Source organism: Martes martes, assembly GCF_963455335.1.
Source record: "Martes martes genome assembly, chromosome: 5".
Lineage (NCBI taxonomy): Eukaryota > Metazoa > Chordata > Mammalia > Carnivora > Mustelidae > Martes > Martes martes.
In genome coordinates, this window is record NC_137892.1 from 73,628,018 (window position 1) to 73,652,080 (window position 24,063).

General features: G+C 36.0%; 1 protein-coding gene across 1 annotated transcript in view; it reads right to left on the reverse strand.

Moving 5' to 3' along the window:
* RNF180 (ring finger protein 180) overlaps positions 1-24,063 on the reverse strand; it is a 194,624-nt gene that overhangs the window by 49,224 nt on the left and 121,337 nt on the right. The window contains exon 5 of the mRNA XM_080804253.1: positions 6,421-6,646. Coding sequence (XP_080660379.1) covers positions 6,421-6,646 — 226 coding nt within the window. The remainder of the gene's footprint in view (positions 1-6,420; positions 6,647-24,063) is intronic.

Here is a 24,063-nt window from a genome sequence, read left to right on the forward strand (position 1 = left end):
GCATGCTGGGAAAAGAGAGGCCAGTCAGGAATATCCCACTCAGAATTGATGACTATTTATCTGTATATCCTATGAAAATAAATTTAAACCTTATTTCACATTCTTTATTAGTAAATCATTCAAAGCTAAAATCTGGCTTAGGAAGTCCCATTATTCAGCTAAATATGCATCCTAATGACAAAGGCAGATATAACAGAGACAAAAACAAACCAAGAAGTGTGTATTTGACAGTGTCAAAATTGAGTTATGGGTGTTACAGCCTGTGAATCATGATAATTACATAATTTATGCTGAACTCACGTTTGTACTTAGGACTTCCTATTTTATTAGCTAGGCAAGTCATAGTTAAAGATCTTTCCACTTTTTTTTTTTTAAAGATTTTATTTATTTATTTGACAGACAGAGATTACAAGTAGGCAAAGAGGCAGGCAGAGAGAGAGAGGAGGAAGCAGGCTCCCCGCTGAGCAGCGAGCCCAATGTGGGGTCGATCCCAAGACCCTGAGATCATGACCTGAGCCGAAGGCAGAGGCTTTAACCCACTGAGCCACCCAGGCGCCCCAAGACTTATCCACTTTAAACTGATAATTCCATTTATTATTTCTATTACAATACTTTATATTCATAATATAATTTTTGTTCCAGAATAGTAAATGAACTGTTATCATTTTTAACCCTTCAGTCCCAGGAGAACTCTGTTAATATTGTAAGATTTTTTCAAGTTAGAGCATTTATCCAAGCTTTCACCTTAAGCAGTGTGTTCACTTTGTACTTACTGAGGTTCTTTAATGACTTTGGACCACTCAAGAATCATTTTAGTTAATGTTTCATCACCCAAGAAAAAGTGGTTTACTCTCTGCTAGAGGAATAATAAGGGGAAGAGGAGATCTAGTAAATTAAGCCCAGTTTAACCATCACATTTACTGAGCTCTTACTATGATTAAGATGAAATGTTAAGTACTTTATACTGTGATGATGCATACTTTTATTCTTTTGTATGTAAAGTTACATTTCAAGATTCAGAAAATGGCTTTTGAAGTCCTATGGATACAGATATAATACTGGATCCTCAAAAGACTATCACAGCATCCATTCCTGGCTTCTAAGATTCCATAATTCTGTCTTCTGTGTGTAAAGAAATTGGGTTCTCTCTTCCCTGTCCATTGCATCACATTCAATGCTACAGTCAGGTTTATCACTTTTAAAAACTGTCAAAGTCACAAATGTCTATGATTTAAAAAATCCAATGGTATAGAAGGGCAAAAACAAAACAAAACAAAACAAAAAACAAAACAATCATGTGTTCCACTCCTTATTTCTACCCCCGCTTCCAATCCCCAAGGACTGTTTAAGTGTTCCTATTGTTAGTTTTTTTCCTGGAGATTAACCTCCTCAAGTAAAAGTCAGTCATTTTTAAGACTTGGTTTGCAAAGCACTAGCAATATGTGAAATGATCATGGTAATACTGAATGAAAATGTTTAAAAATGTCAAAGTTACCTATTTAATGTGTAGAAGAAATGTATAAACTAGATCAAATAAATTCACAAATATATTGCTAAGGATGAGGCTAATGTTAGTATTTAAGGAAAAAATGGTGATATGAAGAAAATTCTTAAGAAAAAAGTAATTCAGGTGGCACATGGATACAGTAAAAATTATAAAGGTGGTACCAGATGGGTGCTTCACATGGGTACAAAATGAGTTTCACCAGAGAGTTAAGATCTTTTGCAAATGGTAGTTTCTTGCCCCTCTTACACAGGTGCAAAGTAAGCATTGCCTTTGAGGCCCCGAAGATTTTATGATAGTTTGTGCACTTCCATTGTTTGAAAAGCACTGCTCTAAATATGCTTACTTTGATATTTCTTTATTATAAAAATATTTATTTCCACATATTAAAGCTTGAGAATGACTGCACTAGAAAATACCATGACACAGTCAGATACTCTTACTGATAAAAAGAATGAGTCTGGATTTCAGGCTCAGTGACTATTCTGTACGAGACAAACAAAAAAATAAGAGTGCAGGCATGGATGGACACAAGAACAAAACCACTATTAGCATAAGAATTAACAGACCGACTTACTGGTAGAGAAGAAGAGGAAGTGTGAAATGCTCTTAATGGGAATAGGGATAATAGACGAAGACCAATTATAGAGTAGATAAAAAGGGAAGTGTGATATTCTTTTGGATGAGCTGCATGTCCTGGATAAAGCCCAGCAGGACACGAGAATGTCAGACGGTACACAGTAAAATTCTCAACTGTGTAGGACTGGCCCCAAAACACTAGGATAACTGTCATCACTGCTCCCACGGACGAGATACCAGTATCATCCCCCAATTATCGCGACAGCCAAAATATCCCTGGTGAAAAATCATAGGCCTCCTCCATGCTTAAAGTCCTGGATTAGCTTAAATGTCATTTCCATATTTAGTTAAGGACTTCTGTGCACAAGGTAAAATTTTCTTTTCTTTTTTCCAATAGAGTTTACCAGTATATCTGCTCATCAGCATGTTCTGCTAAGTAAAGGTCCTAAAGTAGTGGGTATAGGGGTAGGGGCATCAAAAGGGAGATGGAGCTTGAATGGAAGCAAACAGTGGAACAAGGGAGTCACTCTTGCTGAGGTTTGGTGCATCTGAATGGGGAGGAGCGATGGCACTGAGTGATTTCGCATTTGGGGAGGAGGTCATACTGACCCTGGCTCCCTTTGCAATCAATACCTGAGACACTCACATTTACTATATAACCATGGGTTAGGATCTCCAAACATGGATACTGGGTCCATAGTAGGACTGCCTACAGTAGGATCTTTCAGTGTCAGTCCACAATAGGGGAAGTGACATGCTTGGTTTGAAGGCTTCAGTCAGAAAGTCAATTCAGGAAAATACGACACATTCCCTCAAACAAAAGCATGATGTTCCTGTCTGAGGTATTCCTCCTCTGTCACCTTGACAACCCCCACTCCACATAATGCTTGTAAACCATGGCCTTTTCCTTTCCTTGACGTGCTGATTTTAGATGGCCTGCAGATCCTGTTATGAAGCATATAGCCCCTCCCTGAATAGACTAAGTGTTGGGGTACGGATGTGGGGACCCTGCATCAGAAATGATGTTGTGAGGTTGCCAGTCAATGAATGGGAAGGGTCTCAGCTATCCAGTCTTCCTCCTCAGACCTGCCTACACTGGTGTCCTTCTCATCTTCAAAGAAAAAAAGTACTCTAATTAATTTGGGACACACCAGAATTTCCCCAATCTCACAAACAAGCTTAGAATCTGCCTTGTCCAAACTTGAGGACCCTCCTTTTTCCCAAAGTGACTTCACCATTTTATGTTTTATTTATTTATTTTTTAATGTTTTTAATTTATTTGTTATTAACATGTAATGTATTATTTGTTTTAGGGGTACAGGTCTGTGATTCATCAGTCTCTAAGTACTCTAAGACAATAAACTAACTTCTTCAAAGGATCACCAAAAGCTCTTGAAACCAGAAAAGGAAAAAAGTCTCTTTTACAATAGCAACAACAAAAATATACAGGCAGAAACCTAGTGAGAATTGTGCAGAGACTTTAGGAAGGAGATTGCAGAAATGTATTGAGAGGTGATATACCATAATAACAATCACTCAATGTTATATCAATGTCAATTAAAAATATGAATTATTCCCATATAACATAATTTTAATGTACTTTTGAGTTATTAAAACATTCAAGATATAGTAGCTTTAAGAGTAAAGTAGGGGCGCCTGGGTGGCTCAGTGGGTTAAGCCTCTGCCTTCGGCTCAGGTCATGATCTCACGGTCTTGGGATCGAGCCCCAGGTCAGCCTCTCTGTTCAGCAGGGAGCCTGCTTCCCCCTCTCACTCTGCCTACTTATGATCTCTCTCTCTTTGTCAAATAAATAAAATCTTTAAAAAGAAGAGTAAAGTAATGGGGGTGGTGCCTGGGTGGCTCAGTCAGCTAAGTGTCCAGCTCTTGGTTTCATCTCAAGTCATGATCTCTGAGTCCTTAGTTGGAGCCTCCCCTGCTAAGGGCTCCGTACTCAGTGTGAAATCTGCTTGAGATTCTCCCTCTGCCCTTTCCCTTGCTCACAGGTGCACTTTCTCTCTCTAAAATAAATAAAAATCTTAAAAAAGTATAAAGTATCAGTATATGATAAGATGGAAATATGAATGGAAAAGAATAGCTGCCAAGAAATACATTTATATTTTAGTAATTGTTATTATTATTTTTTAAAGAATGGAAATTCAATTAGAATAGGAAAAATGGACTGTTCAACAATGTTAGCAGGATAAATGTCTAAGGACATGGAAAAAAAGCACTCCATTCTTAATCAAACCAGGCACCATAAAGATGTTAAATGGAGTTAAACGTGGGGATAGAAGGACAAAATGGAAACCTAAAATAAAAGTAGTAAAGAGAATGTTTATATTATTCTTTAGTGGATAAGGCCTTTTAATACCTAACTTTGAAATTAGAAATGATAAACACCAAGGTTGCTACATGAGACCTCATAAAAATATAAAAGTTCTGCACAGTCACAAAACATAATAAACATAACTAAAGTACAAAGGACAAACAGGAAAATGATTTACTGCCTATGACAAAAGTTGACACTAATTAAAAAAAATATTTTTTAAAGGTTTTTATTTATTTATTTAAGAGATAGATAGCGAGAGAGAGAGAGAGAGCACAGAGAGTGAGAGGGAGAAGCACACTCCCTGCTGAGCTAAAAGCCTGATGGGCTTGATCCCAGGACCTTGAGATCGTGACCTGAGCTGAAGGCAGACGATTAACCCACTGACCCACCCAGGTGCCCCTAAAGTCTTCTTGTTAATAAGCAAGAAAAACCATAAGAAAAATCAGCAAAGGTCAGGGTCAGAGATTTAAAAAGAAACAGAACAAAACAAACAAAAAGTGCCCAGAGTGTAGAGAAAATAAACCCTTGGATAATGCTGCTCACAATAATTTTGGAACATAATTTTGCAACATATACATAGCTTTAAAACACAGAGGGCTTTAACTACCAGTTCTACTTCTGGAAATCCCTTGCAAAAAAAATACTCAGTGATGTGTGCAAAATATTTATCCCCATATACCAGCAAATAACAACAAATAAATAACTAAACTAAATGTCCCATATAGTAGACAACTTAAGTAGATCATGACATAATGACAAGCATTTTTAAGTGAAGCCAAGCAGGTAAAAAAAAGCCCTATGTACAATATGATCACATTTTTTTTCTGTAAGAATAATAATTAACTATACATATGTAAAATATTCTAGAAGGATACACAGTCAAGGTGGTCTCTAAATGTTAGGACTATGGAGGATTTTGAGTTTTTAATTTTATCTGGATGTTCTGATTCTTCTCTAATGAAATTGTATTACTTACATAATTTAAAAAGTTATTTCTATAAGAAAACTAGACCATAATGTTTTGGCTACTAGCAATGTCACTTGTCCTAAATTATACTTTGGTATTTCCTCAGCATTTATCAGAGTATACCAAAAGACACAGTGTCAGGAAACCTGATACTGCATTTGCTCTGAGGATGTTTTTGAGCACACTGCCTACTCTGTTTCTCAATATGCCCTAGAAGAGAAATCACATAAGAATTCCTTTTCAAGTGCCAGAAAAATTTTCGCTTATTCTTAGAAGTGGGATGTTTCTTTCAACGAACCATGAGAATCACTTAATTGTACACTTAATTTTATTTTTCCTTAGGAGGGAGAATATTTAAAACTAAACACTTCCTCTAATTATAGTTACCATATACAATCATATGGTTTATGTATCTGCCCATCTACACTTACCTGCAGAATGTGGAGATAGCATTTTCCTCCCTAACATTTGGTACACAGTAGTGCACTCAGTAAATATTAGCTCTGCTTACTTCTATCATTCTTCCCTTTTCCTTCACCAATTCTCTATGTTCCACATTTATTAGTTCTTCCTCTCTCCATTAGTGCGTTTTATTTTTTATTTTTTTTAAGATTTTATTTATTTATTTGACAGACAGAGATCACAAGTAGGCAGAGAGGCAGGCAGAGAGAGAGGGAGAAGCAGGCTCCCCGCTGAGCAGAGAGCCCGATGTGGGGCTTTATCCCAGGATCCTGGGATCATGACCTGAGCCAAAGGCAGAGGCTTTAACCCACTGAGCCACCCAGGTGCCCCACCATTAGTGCGTTTTAAATACTATGTTAATTAACATTGGGTGATGGGCATTAAGGAGGGCACAAGATATTATGAGCTCTGGGTATTATACAAAACTGATAAATTATTGAACACTACACCTGAAACTAATGATATACTACTATAAGTTGGCTAGTTGAATTTAAATAAAAAAAGAAAAGAATAAATAGAATGTCATATTCCATCTTTACTGATTCTTAGGTAATTATGTTAATGAAACAAAAGAGTTACCTGTCTGGAAAAAGACTCTGGAAATAATTGTCCGACACAATGGGCAGGGAGTGCTTGCAGGATTGTCTTTGGCAAGAGTCCGTAAGCAGGGCTCACAGAAGATGTGGTGGCATGGGTAACACATGTATGGGTTGAAATAAACATCCAGACACACTGCACAGATGTAACTTTCCTTTTCTTCTGCATATTCATTGTCATCATCTGTACTCATCTCATTATTCAAAGTCTGCAAAACATAAGCAAAAATAATTTTTCTAGTTCAGTATGAGATTGGTTTCCTTAAGAGAGGGTGCCTTTATATTTTGTTAAAATGAATAAAAATATTTATGAGAAGCACGTAATATCTGTTTTTGTGATATATTCAAAGTTACAGAAAGGTTACCTTGCAACTTAAGAAGAAACTCAAAACATACACGAAAAACCCAGAAGTCTTAATTTTTCTTTTTAGTTTTTTATATAATGCTGAATGCTAAAACATACCCAAAATACTGAAGCATACCCATATCTCTATTTAACCAGTACTAGTTAAATAAGTATCAGGTATGCCTGTCCCAGGATTATAGACAGATTCCCCATCTATCCTACTCCCACTACAGCAAATAAAGTGCTTGTCACAAGGTTATGGAGCCTTGTATTGGCACGTGCAGATGATGAAAAGTGAGGGCAAGAGGATATCATATTTATCCTCATACCATGCATGCATTCTCTATATTTTGTCCCTTTGTGGACCTCAAGGCCCCAAGAAATGGCCAAAGCCTAATGTACATCAGACAGTAGACAAGGCAAAAAGACTTGCAGTAATTCCGGGATGAGCCTTGTGCTGGGAAATAGGATGAGTCCCTTCCTGCCTCCCAAAGAAAACAGGTAAGAAAGAGGTACTTAGGAAAGAGGCAGCTTAGACATTAGCAGCATGAGATCTGGTAAAAGAATTCCTGTGACTTAGCCTCACAATTTCCCCATCTGTGAAGATGATGTGAGGATGACACAAGGTAATCCACTAGATAACAGGCACTCTGTGAAATCCCATATAAAAAATAAAGCTTAATACAGAGAGGATATGAAGTAAATGTCTCTCGCCAAAAGAAAGCTTGTGGCTATGATCTGAACAATAATAAAGAAAAATCTGCAGGAAAGGCAACAAAATCCATAATTTTCACTCATTATTGATGTATGAATATTTCCTCCTAAACTTCTAAGATATTTGCAAAGCAAAAGGCATAAGTAAATAATTAGTACTGAATTGGGCATCCCAAATAAAAACATCTATGGACCTAGATGCTGATTTACCTAAATTTTATTTCATAATGCCAGCTTATTCTGCTTGCATTAGATGCTCAGGACTGTGCCTTGAGATTTGAACTAATTAACCTTGAAGAAACCCAGGGCATTAAAAAAAACATAATTTGTAGTACCTCTTAAAGCATTTCAAATTGTGACCCAAATATTTGCACAGAATTTTATTTCTATGAAGTACTTTGTCTCTACATATGCAACAAAAGTAACTAGATTTCAGTAAAATACACATCAAAGAAATAAAATCTTTGTTATTTAAAAACACAACAATATTTTAAAAATAAACGATATAAGTTTGAAAACAGAAAATAAGGTCACAACTATTCATCTATTATTTAAGCTAAGTGAAGCAACCCTCCCCATAGAAATAACCTTAATAAAGAGCTGTGAAATTCACTATGTTTTAAGGAGTTAAAAAGTTTAAGAGTTTTATTAATTCAGAACAATTTATATCTGCCAATAAATATGGTTATACAAGAAGACAACAAAATACCTCAAGGATAGAGTTCTACTGGGTTTTTCTCCAAATTGCAGAGATATACGGTTGTATAATAGAAAATTTGCTGTTGGATGGAGAGTACATTTTTTGAAGTTTTTTATTTAAATTCTCATTAGTTAAGCAATTATATTTAAAAAATTACTCATTAAAGGAGTACTACCAACCTAGAAAGAGGTTTTTAATAGGTATGTCTATGAACTCATCTTCTATCTCCTCAACGGTTTTTTTTTTTTTCTTTTAATTTTCTTTATTTATTTGACAGAGAGACAAAGCAAGAGAGGGAACACAAGCAGGGTGAGTGGGAGAGGGAGAAGCAGGCTTCCCCCTGGGCCCAATGCGGGGCTCAGTCGACCTGAGCTGAAGGCAGATGCTTAACAGCTGAGCCATCCAGGCGCTCCTCAATATTTCAATTGTTATAGATGAAGACCCCAGAAATGTTTATCAGAAATGGAGGAAAGAGGACAGAAAAGAGAGCTGGCAAGAATGAAAATCCTTTCTGGAACAAGGTATGCCGTTAGCAAATAATATAAAAATGTAAACTATGCTAAACCAGTTGGCAGAGTCAAGATTAAAAAAGATCGAATTTAACAGGGATATATATAAATTCCTAATTGAAGACTCCAAAATGGACTGCACATGTAGAAGATGAACAAAACTTAGCTAAAAGCAATTTATGTAAAGAAGACCTAGGGATTTTAACTGACTTAACTAAGCTCAATATATGATGTGGTTACTTAAAAAGCAAATCTAAATTCAAGCACGGGATAGGGTGGGCTTATGTGCCTCTCACTCTATAAAGATCACAAGAGATTTGTAGTTACTTTGAGGAACACAGACAAACTAGAGTTATCAATAGAAACACTGAGGGCCACAGCAGCATGACTTCTGAAACCACCTCCTTGGAAGAACTGTTAAAAGATGAAGGATATTCAGGCACCTGGGTGGCTTAGTCAGTTAAGGCTCTGCCTTCAGCCCGGGTCATGATCCCAGGGTCCTGGGATCAAGTCCTGATTCAGGCTTTGTGCTCACAGGGGAGTCCGCTTCTCCCTCAACCCACACCCCTTTGCTGGTGATCTCTCTCTCAAGCTCTTTCTCTCTCAAATAAATAAGTAAAACCTTAAAAAAAAAGATGGAGGATATTCATTCAGGAAAATATTAAGAGGAGATGAGATAAACAAGCATCTGCATGAGAGTGATCCTAATTTTCCTCTGTGTAGTTTTCATGAATAGATCTAAAAACAAAAGGATATTAAGAGAAAGTAGATTATAAAATACCTATTTACAAGCCAAAATGACATGAACACAGCATACCATTTTTCCTCACACACAGTACACTTGTCACGGAGCTAAACATTCGTCTTGTGTTCCCCATGAAATACTTTGGGACTAGAAATAAGACAAAGTTGTACATATTAACCAATTTCCTTAACACAAAACCCCTATGAAGTAGGTAGTATTACCATCAGCATTTTTTAGAATAAAGAAAACTGAGAAAAAGAGAGTTCGTTAACTCAGACGGCTAGTGGTGCAGCTGGGATTTCAGTCCAGCCCGTATGGATCTGGAGCAGCACTCTTCTTCACTACCACATTCTTAAGTGAGTTTAGGGACTTCGAAATGTCCTAGCAAAAATTTAATGTTAACGTCTGATGATTATGATGTAGGTTAAAAGAAAAAGACAAATTTAGATAGGATCTACAGGGAAGTAAGTGTTAAGGCATAGTTATTAAAATTAGCAAATGAATATAATAGGTACCCAATGTACAACTAGTTTTGGCTCCAGGTGAATTATTCCACAAAGAACCACACACATGCAGTCTCTCAAACTCCTTTCTAGGGGCTTCCTCCAGTCTCAGAAGAGGACAAAGTAAACTGATAAATAATATAAAGCAATGTTTCCAAAAAACCCAGTAAAAACTAGCCCAAAAATTAACAGACCAAGAGTTGTTATTCGTAATAATGACAACAAAACAGCAGTGCCTCTAGCTCATTTACAATATTGTGATTACTGCTATATTTGGTCTTATTCCTCCAACTTACTATTTTTTAATAAGTGATAGGAGGGCAGTGAGTAAGAGCAAGACTCCAGAGCCTGTTTGGGCTCTGCCACTACTGCCTGTGAGACCTTATGCAAATCACTTAACTCCCTGGAGTCTCACTTTCCTCATTTGTAAGGTGGGGATACTGGAAGTACCAAACTCATAGATGCTGAAAGGATTAAACAAGGTAATATATATAAAGCATTCAGAACAGTACTGGAGCGTGTTTGCTGCTGTCATTATATTTAATATTGTATTTAAGACTTTTAAAAATGAGTTTTATGTTTACAGAAAAATTGTACAGAAAATACAAAGAATTCCCACATACCTCCTTCCACCACACACACACACACACACACACACACACACACACACGCGTGCACACACGTGCACATGCACATACATAGTTTCACCTTCTGTTACCATTATGGTACATTTTTAGAGTTGATAACCAATACTGATACATTACTATTAACTTAAGTCCTTAGTTTATTATTTTAGTATATAGGCTGCCAAAGCGAGCCCAAGTCCATACTTTACATTAGGGTTCAGTCTTGGCTTTATACATTCTATGGGTTTTAACAAATGAATGTCATCTATCCACAATTACAATATCACATAGAATTGTTTCACTGCCCTAAAAGCCCCATGCTCCCCCTATTCATCCCTTTTACCTTTTCTCCAACTCTTGTCAACTACTGGTCTCTATATAGTGTTCCTTTCCCAGAACGTCATGTAATGGGAGTTACACAGGATGTAGCCTTCTCAGACTGGCTCCTTTCACTTAGCATTATGCATTCAAAGTTCTTCCTAACTGATCTTGAAGTTACTCCAGGTCGCTAATAAGAGCTGCTCTTAATTCTACATCAGTTAATACCTTGGCTTTTAAAAAAAGCAAGAAATTTGCTTCATTTTGTAAATAAATGCAAACTGCCTTCCACCCTTTGGATATTCCTGAAAGACTGTGGTCCAGTGATGCCAGGCTGTCTTATTTTCTAGGACTGTTACATTCTTTTCAAAAACCTATCTTTATAATTCTGTTTTCTTTAAAAGTATGAGTTGAAATCAATATCATGATTTGATTTTGCTTCAAGCTGTCTCCAAAGAAAGTAACGAATATAATGAAAATAAGTTAAAATTTGCACCTAATTGATTTATTTTGCGTGTATATATATTCTACCACATGCAGGGGAAAAAAAAAGCCAAAAGCCAGTTTCTGCTAAGAATGACCTTGATGAAGCAGGAAAAAGATTAATTTTTATTAATTATTTATTTTTTAATACTCCATGCGAGAGAAACAGGAAGTACACAGAAAGCATTTCTGCTGCATACTGAAGCATTTTTTTTTTTTTTTTTAAAGAAAAAGCTCCTTCGTATTGTTTTAGTTGTGAGCTGAACTAGCTGTTTTTCCCACTGAATACCATTGTTATGTAATAAACAATGGCCAGGAAAACTCATTATTTAGATCTGGTTATTTGACAGGCATTTTAACAAAAATGAACAAAACAAACCTGTCACTTCAAAGGAAAAAACCGATAGTATTTGTTGCCAAATAAAACGGTAAAATTTGGGCTTTCAAGCAAAAATCAAAATTTTAGAAATCTTCTAGATGCTTATAGCTTCCTAATACTTACAGAATTCTCTGAAGAGATGATATTAACAATTTTTTGATATTGCTTACTGAAATATGACATTTAGAAGAGCTGTATGATTCAGTGAACCAAGAGTTAAATGCATGCTATTACAAAACTATGCATAAGTAAGTTAAGCACTCAAAGTGTAAAGACAGACCAATGGATTTCAATGTAACAGAGTATTTAAAGTTGACATCAAGTGTCAGATTCCATATTGCAACTAACTTTTAATAATCTAGCACTTGTCAAGTTTTGGTGTAATATCAAAGACATCTATCCAAAATCATCTTGAAAAGCTATTATAATACAATTCCATTTTCTGTCTATGTGTCTAGCTAGATTTTCTTCATATACTTCAATCAAAACAACAGAAAAAGCTGGGGACATCACATTGCTGGATTTCAAGCTTTATTACAAAGCTGTGATCCCCAAGACAGCATGGTACTGGCACAAAAACAGACACACAGACCAATGTAACAGAGCAGAGAGCCCAGATATGGGCCCTTAACTCTATGGTCAAATAATCTTTGACAAAGCAGGAAAAAATATCCAATGGAAAAAAGACAGTCCCTTCAATAAATTGTGCTGGAAAATTGGACAGCTATATACAGAAGAATGAAACTCGACTGTTCTCTTACACCATACACAAAGATAAAACTCAAAATGTTTGAAAAGACCTCAATGTGAGACAGGAATCCATCAAAATCCTAGAGAACACAGACAGCAACCTCTTCAACATTGGCCACAGGAACTTCTTTTAAGACACGTCTCCAAAGAAAACAAAAGCGAAAATGAACTTTTGGGACTTCATCAAGATCAAAAGCACAGCAAAGGAAACAGTCAGCAAAACAAAGAGGCAACCCACGGAATGAGAGAAGATATTCACAAATGACACTACAGACAAGGGGCTGATATCCAAGATCTATAAAGAACTTCTCAAACTCAACACGCACAAAAAAGATAACCAAGTCAAAAAAACGGGCAGAAGATGAGCAGACTCTTCTCCAAAGAAGAAATACAAATGGCTAACAGGCACACAAAAAAGTGTTTATCATCAGTAGCCATCAGGGAAAGTCAAATCAAAATCACACCAAGATACCACCTTACACAGCCAAAATTAACAAGGCAAAATTAACAAGGCAAGAAACAACAAATGTTGGAGAGGATATGGAGAAAGGGGAACCCTCTTACACTGTTGGTGGGAATGCAAATTGGTGCAGCCACTTTGGAACACAGTGTGGAGGTTCCTCAAAAAGTTAAAAATAGAGCTACCCTATGACCTGGCAATTGCACTACTGGGTGTTTACCCCAAAGGTACAGATGTAGTGAAAAGAAGGGCCCTATGCACCACAATAGCCAAACTGTGGAAATAGCTGAGATGCCCTTCAACAGATGAATGGATAAAGAAGATGTGGTCCATATACACAATGGAATATTACTCAGCCATCAGAAAGGATGAATAACCAACTTTTGCATCAACATAGATGGGGCTGGAGGAGATTATGCTGAGTGAAATAGGTCAAGCAGAGAAAGACCATTGATCATATGGTTTCACTTACTTGTGGAACCTAAGGAATAAAATGGAGGACATTAGGAGAAAGAACAGAAAAATGAAGGGTGGGAAATCAGAGGGGGAGACGAATCATGAGAGACTGTGGACTCTGAGAAACAAACTGAGGGTTTTAGAGGGGAGGGGGGTGGTGGGATGTGTTGGCCCAGAGATGGGTATTAAGGAGGGCACATATGGTATGAAGCACTGGGTAATATATGTAAATAATGCATCTTGGAACACTACATCAAAAACTAATGACATGATCATTCACAGAACTGTACCCTGGGGGCAAATAATACATTATATGTTAATAAAAATAATTTAAAAAAACTAATGACATACTGCATGGTGACTAACCTAACAAAATAAAATAATAAAAAACAGAAAAATAACAACATATGGCAACAGATTGTATGCAGAAACAGATGTGAGAATACATATGTTGTTTATTAGGCCAAATATTAAAGAGATTTGCAAAAATTAAAACAAATGCCATTCTTCTCAAATTTTTTGAATAAATTTTTTTATTTATGTGTGAAATTTATTGTTGAAGGTTGTAAATATGTAAACCATATTTATAAAAATTAACACATTTAATTGAACTTTTTTTTAATTAAAAAAATTTTTTTTATTAACATATAATGTATTGTTAGTCCCAGGGGTATAGGTCTGTGAATCACCAGGTTTACACACTTCACAGCACTCACCATAACACATACCTTCCCCAATGTCCATAACCCCACCACCCTCTCCCAGGCCCCCTCCCCCCAGCAACCCTCAGTTTGTTTTGTGAGATTAAGAGTCTCTTATGGTTTGTCTCCCTCCCGATCCCATCTTGTTTCATTTATTCTTTTCCTACCCCCCAAACCCCAGACATTGCATCTCAACTTCCTCATATCAGGGAGATCATATGATAATTGTCTTTCTCTGATTGACTTATTTTGCTAAGCATAATACCCTCTAGTTCCATCCACATTGTCATAAATGGCAAGATTTCATTTCTTTTGATGCCTGCATAGTATTCCATTGTATATATATACCACATCTTCTTTATCCATTGAATAAATTATTTTTCATAATATATGTTATGATTCCATGTAATGAAATTATCTGTGTATGAATTAATAAATCTTTAGAATTTCTTCTCAGTTTTGATATATAACATGGTAAATATTTATAATCCATATACACAAAAGTTCTTTGGGGTTCTCAATAACTTTAAGATTTTAAAGGGATCTTGAGCCCAAAAAGTATGAGAACAAATAGACTAGGAGGTAGAAAGCAAAGCTGACTTGGGCCATAGGCCTGTATTAGATACTGTACTGAAGCATGTACGTTTTTAGTGAATTGGCAATATTAACAGTAATCTCATCTTACTAAGCAAGATGATTTAGGGAAAGAATATAATGCGGAGTCTAAATTATGGTCAGGTCTCTTCTATCTGAGATCTAAAGATATAAAGCTCTAAGAAGTATGAAAAGAATGGCAGCACATGGTAGGTAAGGAGAGAGGAAGTAAGTATGGAGCATTTACTTCAGAAAGCCATACCTAGATACACCACAGTATAGAGAGAAAAATCAATCTGCTTAATATTTACAGTTCTATTAGATGAAAAATAACCTCATTTATTTTTTTGATTTTTATCTCTTTAAAGATTTTATTTATTGAGAGAGATTTATTGTTTGTGTGCAAACAATGGGAGGAGCAAAGGGAGAGGGACAAGAAAACTCCGAACTGACTGCAGAGACCAATGCAGGGCTCACCTCAGGACCCTGAGATCATGGCCAGAGCTGAAATAAAGAGTGGGACAATCAACCGACTGAGCCACCCAGGAGCTCAATAAATAACATCATTTAAAATGAAAAGCAAGGGGTGCCTGGGTGGCTCAGTGGTTAAGTGTCTGCTTTCAGCTTAGGTCATGATCCCAGGGTCCTGGTATCGAGCCCTGCACTGAGCCCTACATCGGGTTCCCTGCTCAGCAGAAGGCCTGCTTCTCCCTCTCCCACTCCCCCTACTTGTGTTCCCTCTCTCACTCTCTCTCTCTCTGTCAAATAAATAAACAAAATCTTTTAAAAAAAAATGAAAAGCAAGAGCTACTATAATACTCTGAGGTGGTCTCTAAAGCATCAAGGAAAGATGAAATGATCTTCAATAGGATTTTAGTTATACTTTCTGTTATAATTATTTGATAACTGGCAACTCATATGGGGTTGCTTAATACAAATATTCACCTAATCAGAACACCTCATTAATAAGCTATTCTAGATAGACTGAAAATTACTTTATCTGAACTGGTTTTTTATAGCACTTTGCAAAGCAGAAATACAGCTTTAGATTAGAGCTAATTCTAGGAATCTATGTCAAAATAATCTAAATATCCTGGCTTGAGTACTTGTGTACTTAAAAAAAAATCCAAAATAACATCCCAAGGTGTAGAGTGAATGTCAGTAGTTAGTAGCTACAAAAGAAGAAACACACCAAATCCCTACAACCTGTGGTAAAGGAAAAACAGAATTCATGGGTTCTCAAATGAATACTGGGGCTGTTATAATTAAAAATTTTGAGTGGAAATTTCCCAGTATTTATTCCTGCAATCTTCCAGCATCCCCATAGAAAGGAAGAGACTAAATGAAGGCTCTGCAGACCTCTAGGAGGTGACCAATGATGGCTGAGAATATTTTTTTCCCACTCACCATCATACTTCTCCGTATGTTTGCAGGTTATTACCATACTGAGTATTGCCCAAGCCATCAGATACAGAGTTATTCAGAAACCATTTATTCATTATGTTACTTCATAAATAAAAATCCCTTCAAGGCCTCCACTCTGTATACTGATGAAACTAGATATATGTATAAAATAGAACATTCCAAAGGAGTACATATGGTCACTTTCCCTATACTGGCCATTGGAAGACTTATATGGATTCCATTAAAAGCTCCGGGGGATGCAACTTTGTGGGAGCTTATTTGTTCTCTTTTAAATATGAATATTAAACCACAGAAGTAATCAATTTACTTATGAAGCAAAAAATCAAGTAAATGAAGTACAAAAACTAAGGAAATAGTCCTTGCCTTGAAAGAACAGAAAATGACCCACATTCACAGTAAATAATTGCAAATGCTCAGCCCAGAATTTATAAATTTCCCCAGATTACTTGGGTCTGGGGACTAAACGCAATGAATTAGAATGGAAACTCCTCTTCAGCAAAATTCGAAGAATATATTTCTGCCATTTCTGGCTTACTTTAGAGTACATATGCACTCTAAAATTTACTTTTTTTTTTAATAGAAAAACTTATGACTTCTGCTTTATATAAGTTGTATTGCTCACCACCCCCATTTTTGGCATTTGAAATAAAATGTTTGCAATATTTTGCAGTGCTGGTCACTTTTTCAAAGTATCTTCTGTTTTTAGTTTGAAAACCAAAGATGTGCTAGCAGTTATTTTAAAAATACTACATGTTCTGCACAAGTTATTAGATCTTTATAAAATGATAAATGCTGCAGTATATATCCTATGCATATTTTTATGGAAGCATTTAAATTTAATAATTACATACACTAAAAAATTACTATCCTGTCTGAAATTAAAGGAAGAGTGTTTTGTTATATAACATTTCTAACACATTAGTGATTCTGAAAGTTTTCACCACATTTACAAAGTCTTCTGCTATGTTTACTTAAGGGAAGAAAAATGCGAATTCTAGATCATTGGTTAGCTCCAAAAAGGAAAATACTGAGATATTATATCTTTATTTATGCTTATAGTTGGTAATACACAACCACACAGTTAGAAGGCACTAGTTACCATTTTCTTAAAGACTACAAAATGCAGTCATTATTCTACGGAACACATTACTTGGTCTCGATGTTAGAGAGAGGAGAGGGAGAGAGAATGCACTTCCCTTTGTCTTTTCTGGCTTCACTGTAACTGTCCATCTGCTTTATTTACCTTTGTCTTCAAGTGTGTCTTGTGTACAATTTCTGCCCATTACTGACCTTTTTTTTTTTTTTTGCCATATAATTCATGTGCCCTAAAACTCACCATTTTAAAGTGTACAGTTCAGGGGTTTTGGTATATTCATAAGGTGGTACAGCCATTTTACCACCATTGACTATCAGAAAAATTTCCTCACTCCGAAAAGAAACTGCATACCCATTATCAGTCACTTCCCATTTCCCTCTCTCCCCTCCTCCTGGAGCACCACCCTTGGAAACCACAAACGTACTTTCTGTCTCTACAGATTTGCCTATTCTGAACATTTCATATAAACAAAATCATATAAAACATGTCCTGTTGTATCTGGCTTCTTTCACTTAATGTTTTCAAGGTTTATCTCTGTTATAGCATGGAACAGCATTTCATTCCTTTTTATGATCAAGTAATATTTCATTGTATGGATATCCCTCATTTGGTTTACTGTTCCTGACTTCTTTTTTTTTTTTTTTTTTTTTTTAGATTTTTTTTTTATTTATTTATTTGACAGAGAGAGATCACAAGCAGGCAGAGAGGCAGGCAGAGAGAGAGAGAGGGAAGCAGGATCCCTGCTGAGCAGAGAGCCCGATGCGGGACTCGATCCCAGGACCCTGAGATCATGACCTGAGCCGAAGGCAGCGGCTTAACCCACTGAGCCACCCAGGCGCCCTGTTCCTGACTTCTTATATGTGTATTCTCTGCCAATGGCCTTTTAGTAATGGTCTTTAAGAAAACTGTGTTCTGTACTTTCTATTTCCCCACGTGAGCTTACCCTTTCTTACTGTCCTCAAAATCTATTTCCTTAGTACTGATGCCAGCAAAATCTTTGTTTAATGTTATCCCTCTTCTGATCTCCAAATACAAATTTACCACTGCCTTTTGTAAATGACTATACTAGGACTCCAATCTTAATATATTCTAACTTGAATTCACTTCTCCCCCAGATCTGACTCTTGATCCCTATATCCAATCCTTGCCAAGTTTAGTTCTTAAACTGTTCCAGTGTTTCCCTGTACTCCCTGATGATTCCCTTTATTTTCATTGCCATTTCCTAATTAAGCTTTTTAATCTCTATATTCTCTCAAAAAATATTTATTGAGTGCCTCCTGTGTACCAGTCACTTTCCCAGGCTCTGAGGATACACTATGGAGCTTCTAGTCTTGTGGCACAGAATAAAAAGATGCTAAGAAAGCATAAAACAGAGGAACTCGAATTAATTTGGGGTCTAGAAAGGCTTCTTTGAGGTAGTGGTATTTAAGTCAACCTCTTGTTAGAAATCTTTTTGTTATAAATGACAGAAAACCCAGGTTAAAGTGGCTCAAAAGTTAAAATGGAATCTACTGGTGCCAGTAATAGAAAAATCTAGAAGTGTATCTAGCTTTAGGCAAGAATTGACTCAGTACCCTAAACAACATCTCTAAAAACTATCTTTTTCTTTCTCAGACCAAATCCCTCACAAATTTGCAACTTTTGCATAAGCTGTTCCTTCTGGCTACTCTTTCACCTCTACTCTCCCCAAATTCCTACATACCATTCAGATCTGCGTTGGTTTGGTTTAGTGGACACTTTTGGGAAAACCTCTCTAGCATTCATTCCACCCATCTTCTGCCAACAGTTTACTGTTTTTTTTTTTTTTTTTAATTGGGAAATTCACCCTTCCCCACTTATAGCTATAACTATGTGTTCCAGCTGACCTTAGGTGATTCAGGGGAAGTGATATGGGAAGACTACCAGGAGGCTAATCCTGATATATCAGTAGCCCTACTTGAAAGACTGTACTTTCTGTGAAACAAAGCGTCCTCCAGATTCTCTATACAGGACATCTACTATCCATTTGTGAGTCCCTGTCATAGGAATCTAAAATAGCCTGTGATCACATTATATATAAAGGTTTTTGAATCTGAAGTTATTAAAAATATACCATTTTTCATGTTTTTAAAACTACTATTATTTCTGCTATTATCAGAGCAAGGCAAGGGAGGCAAGGTAATAGAAGTGACTAGAAATGGCTAATCAATAGCCTTCAAACCATTTCTGTATAACTTCTGGCCATCAAAAAGGAATCACGAATATTATGTTTAATATATTTAATCACTGTATTCCTATTACTTAGAACAATGCCTGGCATATAGAAAATGCTCAGTAAGTACAACTTACATTTGAGAATAGGAAGATTGGTAAAAGAGAAAACTGTACTTGCCATACTGGAAAGACCCCAGAGAAACCATTCAGATGAATACAAGGAAAAAGATTAAAAATAACATCAATTGATACAGATAGAATGCATTATCTGGGGTTCTCCAGAATCCAAAGTACAGCAGAAGTTTACATGCTGTTACTTTACTAGGGAATGCAGGTGTGAGAGAAAAGAGAGTGAGTGAGATAAAGAGGAAGAGAAAATACGAGAGGCCTGAGTAGGCCTTTAATTGGTACCAAGTAGAGTCTTAAGAGAGGGTTACTAACTACTGTGTCCCAACTACATGTAGTGTGATCTATAGTCTGCTGAGGGAGGAAGGGAGAAAAAGGTATCTGCTGGTGCCCATTTCCTATTGATCCAAAATGTGCTCCACTGGGCATTAATACCCCCTCATCTCCAGGTTACACACACATGAGAACTGAGTAGGCCTCACTGCATCTAATGCTTCAGTGACAATAGAGAAGGCCCCCCCCCGCCCCCGAGGCAAATGCTCTTAACCTACTTGCTGGAGTAGCTGCTGGACAGAGTCAAAGTGGAGTTGTTCTCCAAGGCAGTAGCTAGGCGAGAACAAATACTGCTGAGGGGATTTGTGGAGGCACAGATAAATACACTTTACCGTATTCATAGAGTGGAATACTATTCAGCAATAAAAAGAAATAAATTGCTTACATACAAAACATCAATAGTGAATCATAAAACCAGTGTTTAACGGAAGAACCCCTACACCAAAGAGGACATAACACCTGATTCTATTTTTGTAAAATTACGTAATTAGTTAGATTACTCTATGGTTCAAAAAGATCAGAATAGTAGTCGGCTCCAAGATACGAAACAGAAAATGGCTGAGAAGGGGAAGAGGAAAATTTTTGGAATGATGTAAGGTTTTGGACCTTAGTGGAGACTATATACACAGGCATGTGCATCTGTTAAAATAATAAATGAACAACAAAGATTTCTATATTTCACTGTACGTAAAATTCATATCAAAAGAAAAACTACAAAAAAATGTGACATATTCATGCAACAGAATATAATTCAATAGGAACAAACTACTGTGGCACAATTTAATACAGGATAACACCACTTTTACAGAAATAACATAGGCAGAACAATGCCATGTATTATATGGAGATATATATTCCTAGATATGTATCTTTCTATACATATTTCTAGACATATATATCTTTCTAGATATATATTCCTATATATATATTTCTTTCTCTCACTCTCTATCTCTGTATATATATATATATTATTTTCTCCTTTAAAAGACCAGAAGTTTATAAAATAAACTCCAAAGGCTGATTCTTTCTGTGGGCAGTGGAAAATGATCTGGATTGGGAGTACTAACTAAAAGGTCTTCAACTTTTTATGCCTTTTTAAAGACAATATTTTTTTTTAAAAATGAACTAAGTCAGTATCTATATTAATCATTCAAAACCAGAAAAATAGAAGTAATACATGATTGTTATAGGAAATCTAAAAATTACATTAATATATAAACAGATTCAAATTTAATGTGGCAATTTGTATCCCAAACTATTTTTACTTCTTTGTCAGAAACACAGAATTTAAAAATGTCACTGGTTAAGAACAAAGAAACTCTGAAACTGCTGGCAGGTGGTTAAGAGAGGTCTACAAATTTTGGAACTCCTTCCACTTAATACCGCCAGGTGGTGTGAAGTACGTAGGTGTGTACATGGTGCATACATAGTTACAATCTTTTTAAATGTATTTATAAAATGAATATGATCATGTGTAACATTGGAAGTTTTTTACAAAACAATGCACTGGATGATTCTTTGGTAGCAATATTATACTTTAACTTGCTAATATATTCACTTTCCAGAAAAATATATTCAAGATACTCCAATACTTAAATGAATTTCAGTATTTAGGATAATGCTGCTTTTTAAAAAAAAAATTATTTATTTGAGAGAGAGAGAAAGAGAGCATGAGTGGGAGGGGCAGAAGGAAAGGGAGAGAGAATATTAAGCAGACCCCATGCTGAGTGGGGAGCCTGACATGGGGCTTGATCTCAGGACCCTGAGATCATGATCTGAACTGAAACCAAGAACAGTATTCAACCAACTGTGCCACCCAGGTGCCCCCAGAATAATGCTGTTTTTGATGACAGACGTTTGAAACTTCCTTTGAAATGAAGCTGAGAAATAAAATGCAGAAAATGTAGAAAATAATGGCAAGTAGATCACCAATAAATCACCTATGACCCCACTTCCCAAAAAACACTGCTAATATTTTATATACTTTCTATTTCTTTTAATTTTAAATAATATTTCTAACTATATGGTATTTAGAATTATGGTTTTACATTCTCATTTACTATGTTAGATTAAGAATTTCCTGTAATACTAAATTTCAAAATAAACAACAGTTTAAAGACTGTATAGTAACTATATGGTTTGCTTAAATAAGTATTAGCTATTAGCTATTTATTATTAATTATTATTAGCTATTTAGAGTACTTGCCTTTCTCTTTTTTACTGTTTTATATAACTTTGTGCTAGCTATTTGCTCTGCCTCAAATGCTCCCTTCTATGTCTGTGAATTGCTGATTCTTTTCTTATTTCTTTAGATCTCAGTGTAAATATTATTTCAAAGAGGTCTACCCATAAGATGCTATCTAAATTAAAGCAGCACCACCATCTCCCAATGTACATACCAAATGTGACACTTTATCACTGAGTTTAGAAAATAATGGGCAGCAGTGTCTGGGTGGCTCAGCTGGTTAAGCAGCTGCCTTCAGCTCAGGTCATGATCTCAGGGTCCTGGGACTGAGCCCCGTGTTGGGTTCCCTGCTCCTCGGTGAGTGTGCTTGTCCCTTTCCCTCTACCCCTCCCCCTGCTTGTGCTCTCTTTCTTTCTCTCTCTCTCTCAAATAATTAAAATCTTTAAAAATTTTAAGAAAAAGAAAATAATGTCAAACCACTTAAGTTTCATTTTCTCTATATATGAGTAATAGTTTTTGCCTAATCTACTTCTTAGTATATTCATGGTTGTTACAATATTACACATAATATGTGAAAAGTTTAGGTGATATAAAATTGTTTATCAGTATAGCATGATATTATGGTCTTTTTATGGAAGGCAACACACACACACACACACACACACACACACACACACACACACACACACCCCATTTCTGTCCAGCAGGGCTGAGGACAAAAACATTTCTAAACCAGGTTTCTTTGTTTATTTACTTTAGTATCTGGGTAAATTCCTGCCCCTGGCAATCAAAACAGCCTGAGATTCTGCCATTAAAAGATAGGAGGATAACAGCTTGGTACAGCGTTTATCTTCATGGGAAGTCTGTACCAAAGATGGAATGGATTAAAAAAACCCACAAGACTCATCTATATGCTGCCTATAAGAAACTCATATCAGACCTAAAGACACATACAGATTGAGAGTGAAGGGATGGAAGAAATGTTCCCCATGGAAATGAAAGCAAAACAAACAAACAAACAAACAAAGAAAACCAAAAACCAAAAACCAAATCCAAAACAAAAAAACACTTCCTAGAAACATGTTTCCTAGAAACATACAACCTTTTGAAATTGAATTAGGAAGACAAAGAAAATCTGAACATACTGATAACTAGTAACAATACTGAATCAGTAATCAGAACACTCCCAATAAACCGAAGTCCAGACCCAGCTGGATTCACAGGTGAATTCTACCAAATATTTAAGGAAGAATTAATACATATTCTTCTCAAAGTATTCAAAAAATAGAAGAGGAAGAAAACTTCCCAAATGCATTGTACAAGCTAGCATTACTCTCATGCAAAAATCAGATGAACACACTACAAAAAAGAAAACTACAGGCCAATATCCATAATGAGTACAGATGCACAAATCCTCAAAAAATATTAGCAAACCACATTCAACAATACATGAAAAGGGCCATTCACCACAACCAAGTGGGATTCATTTCAGGGAAACAAGGATGGCTCAATATTTGCAAATAAATCAACATTATACACCACACCAAAACAAAACAAAAACAAAAACAAAAACCCAAAAAAACCCCAAAATAAAAATCATATGATCACTTCAATAGATGCAGAAAAAGCATCTGACAAAATTCAAAATCTATTCATGATAAAAACTCAGCAGAGTGGGTTTAGAGGAAACATACTTCAACATACTAAAGCCCATAGATGACAAACCCATAGCTATTATCATCAAACTCAGTGATGAAAAACAGAACTTTTCCTCTGAGATCAGGAACAAGACAGAAGTGTCTACTCTCACCACTTTTATTCAATATGGTACTGGAAGTCCTAGCCCTAACAACAAGACAAGAAAAATAAATACAAGGCCTCTAAACTGGTGATAAAGAAGTAACACTTTCACTATTTTTAGATAATAGGAGACTGTAACTCCACCAGAAAAGCTACTAATAGTAAAAATGAATTCAAAAAAGTT